Raw genomic sequence first — 3,836 nt, 5'->3', positions numbered from 1 at the left:
AAAAAAATAGAAAGCGAAATAAAATATATAAAAAAAAAGATGCAAAAACAAAACAAAAGACTAATAAGCAGAAAATTAGAGAGAAAAAAAATATAAGACAAATGATACCTTACTCCTGAATTGTTGTTTTGCTAGACCGATTGTTTCAAGATCAGATTTTCTTCTTGTCTTTTGCCTACTAATCTCTCTATTTTTTATGTGCTATCAATTATCTCAATTAATGTTTGGAATTCCCCCAATGTTTGGAATTCCCCCTCTTTGTCTTCTTTCTGGCCGACTATTTATAGACTTTTGGGTATAGATTTCACAAGACAAAAGAATAATTGTCAATTGATTACCATTAATCTATTTTTGTTGGTTTCTTTTCTTTTAATTGGCCACAATTATACCGATTCTTATTGCTATTGATTCATTTCTTCGGTTTTCTTTTCTATTCAATTGATCACCATTATTCTGATTTTTATGACCATCAATCAATTTATTTTTGGTTTTTTTTCATTTATTTTTATCATCATTGCATTGATTTTTATGACCATCAATTTATTTCTTTTCAATTTTTCATTTATTTTGATTATCATTGCATCGATTTTTATGACCATCAATTCATTTCTTTTCAATTTCCTTTATTTTTATTTCTTATTATTATTTTTATATTTTAGAAAATAGTCTAAACAAGAATTAGAGGCAAACAAGAACCGAAAACACTTGTGATTGTTAAAAGCTTATATCCCTAATTATTTATTTTTATTTTTATATTTCTTCACATATAATTATATATTTATTATTATTATTATTATTTCCTTTTTTAATAAAAAGTAAAAATCGGACAAAATTAGGTGTCAACAGCTGCCCCTCTTTACTTAGAATTTACTTGAGAATCAAAGTAAAAATAAGTAAAGATAACAAATTCTAATTTTGTCCGAAAAATAATTTTTAGAAGAGTTCGTTTCGTTTTCCCAACTTCAAGATGCGAGTCATTTTCTCGGCTTCGGGTGCGAGTCGTTTTCCCAGCTTCAACATGTGGGTCGTTTTCACGGCTTCTAGGTGCGAGTCGTTTTCCCAGCTTCAACATGCAGGTCGTTTTCTCGGGTTCGGGTGCGAGTCGTTTTCTCGGCTTCAACATGCGGGTCGTTTTCTAGGCTTCTGGGTGCGAGTCGTTTTCCCGGCTTCAACATGCGGGTCGTTTTCTCGGCTTTAAATTTGCAAAATTTCATGAATGGATGAATGATTATGTCAGTTTTTATTAATATTTTTATTGGACGCGACCATTCAAATCATGAATGAAAGAAAGCACTTATACTTTTTTTTGAACGTGATATCTTTGATCTCCTTTTTTTTTTGTCCTCTTTTATTTTCTTTTTCTTCCGTTCTTTCTTTTTTCTTTTTTTCTTTTTTGAAGAAGAATTAATATTGTGATGTGAAGTTGGATCTCATGTTGTTGTTTGCCTTGTACTGTAAACAACCTATACTATATCCGATTTTATTGCAATTCATTGTATCGAGGTATGTAATATGTTTTACTTTCCAATACATGATAATCATAAGATGCATTCAGGAAAAAGAGTTAAATTATAAAGGTAATAACAGTATATATGAATATATTGAAATAAAAAAAAAGAATATACATAAGATAAAACAAAAGAAATGGGTGGAAGACCCGACTTGGTTGCTAGTAATTCAATGGTAAAGAAAAAAAAAGAATATACATAAGATAAAACAAAAGAAATGGGTGAGAGACCCAACTTGGTTACTAGTAATTCCAAGGTAGACTGTACTAACTTCTCATGCGATAATCCGATCCATATTGTTCATTTTGTCTTTTCGAGTATATATTCTTTGTTCTTGTTTTTCTTCTTCTCTTAGGCCGCCCTTTTGGGTTTTTAACTTAACAGATATTTTTGTGCACCCTAATTTTTGTCCAGGGCGCTGAAAAGGTGTTCAGGGGCACTGGTGGGGCATGGATATTATCAGCATATATTTGACACTTATAACATTTTTTTACACAATTATAACAATCTTTTTCTAGGGTGAGCCAATAATATCCGGCCCAAAGAATCTTTCTAGACATGGTGTGTCCATTCATATGGATCCCATAAGAGCCATTGTGGATATCTTGTAGAATTTCCTTCGCCTCATTAACATCAACACATCTGAGGAGTACCATATCGTGATTCCTCTTATACAAAATATTTTCGTTCACAAAAAAGCTCGCGGATAACCGTCTCAAAGTTCTTTTCTCATTCTCCGATATTCCGGGAGGATATTCTCTATTTATAAGATAATGTTTGATGTCGTGATACCACAGTTTTCCGTCAGTTTCTTCTTCCATGACATGGCAGTAGGCTGGATAATCTCGACTCTCCATTTTAATTGATGGGATTTCATCGTTTCGATTTATTTGGAACATAGATGATAAAGTAGCCAAAGCATCAGCCAATTGATTGTCTTCTCGAGGGACATGGTGAAACGTGATTTTGTCAAATTCTAAAGACAATTCTTTTATGTAGGTAAAATAAGGTATTAACTTCTTATCTCGAGTTTCCCATTCTTGGTTAAGCTGATTAATGACTAGGGCTGAATCTCCATATACTTCTAGAACTTTTGCTTTTGATTCCAAAGCCGCCAAAATTCCCATGGCGCAAGCTTCATATTCTGCCATATTATTGGTACAATCAAAACACAATTGCGTCGTGATAGGTATGAACTTCTTTTTTGGAGATATTAAAACAACCCCAATCCCATGCCCTATTATGTTTGAGGCCCCGTCGAACAACAAGGTCCATTTTCCATCATCATATTCTTCAGACAAAACCATGATACTTTCGTCTGGGAATTCACATTGCATTGATTTATAATCATCAACAGGTTGATTAGCTAGATAATCTGCTAAGGCACTCCCTTTGATGGCTTTCTGAGTAACATATGTAATATCATATTCTGATAACATCACCTGCCATCGAGCAATTCGCCCTGTGAGAGCGGGCTTTTCAAAAATGTACTTGATTGGATCCATTTTGGATATCAAATAAGTTGTATGGCAAAGCATGTATTGCCTCAAGCGATGAGCCGCCCATGCTAAGGCACAACAAGTACGTTCTAACATTGTATATCTTGTTTCAGCATCTGTAAATTTTTTACTTAGATAATAAATGGCATGCTCCTTTTTTCCTGTTTCATCATGTTGCCCCAGTACGCATCCCATGGCCCCGTCGAGGACTGTAAGATACATAATCAAGGGTCGGCCCAGAACTGGTGGGGCTAGAATTGGAGGATTTTGCAAATACTGTCGGATTTTTTCAAATGCATTTTGACATTCTTGGTTCCACACAACTGTTTGATTTTTCCGTAAAAGTTTAAATATCGGTTCACAAGTAGCAGTTAGTTGTGATATAAATCTTGAAATATAATTTAGTCTCCCAAGAAAACCGCGAACTTCTTTTTCTGTACTCGGGGGAGGCATTTCTGCAATGGCTCGAATCTTATCGGGATCAACCTCTATTCCTCTCTGACTAACCACAAATCCCAATACTTTGCCCGATCTCACCCCAAAAGTGCATTTGGAGGGGTTGAGCTTTAGCTTAAACTTTCTAAGTCTTTTGAAGAGTTTCTTTAGATCAATAATATGTTCTTCTTCTGTTTGTGACTTAGCGATCATGTCGTCTACATAAACTTCGACCTCTTTATGAATCATGTCATGGAATAGGGTTACCATAGCTCTTTGGTAGGTCGCTCCAGCGTTCTTCAGACCAAAAGGCATTACTTTGTAACAAAACGTTCCCCAAGGAGTGGTGAAAGTCGTTTTTTCCATATCTTCAGCTGCCATCTTAATTTGATTA

The 3,836-nt window shown here is 34.4% G+C and overlaps 1 protein-coding gene across 1 annotated transcript in view; it reads right to left on the bottom strand.

Moving 5' to 3' along the window:
- Positions 1-1,885: 1,885 nt before the first annotated feature.
- LOC140919379 (uncharacterized) overlaps positions 1,886-3,836 on the bottom strand; it is a 3,740-nt gene continuing 1,789 nt past the window's right edge. The window contains exon 2 of the mRNA XM_073365387.1: positions 1,886-3,816. Coding sequence (XP_073221488.1) covers positions 1,886-3,816 — 1,931 coding nt within the window. The remainder of the gene's footprint in view (positions 3,817-3,836) is intronic.

The sequence above is a fragment of the Cicer arietinum genome, chromosome 2 (assembly GCF_000331145.2).
Source record: "Cicer arietinum cultivar CDC Frontier isolate Library 1 chromosome 2, Cicar.CDCFrontier_v2.0, whole genome shotgun sequence".
NCBI lineage: Eukaryota > Viridiplantae > Streptophyta > Magnoliopsida > Fabales > Fabaceae > Cicer > Cicer arietinum.
This window is presented reverse-complemented; position numbering and strand designations above follow the sequence as displayed.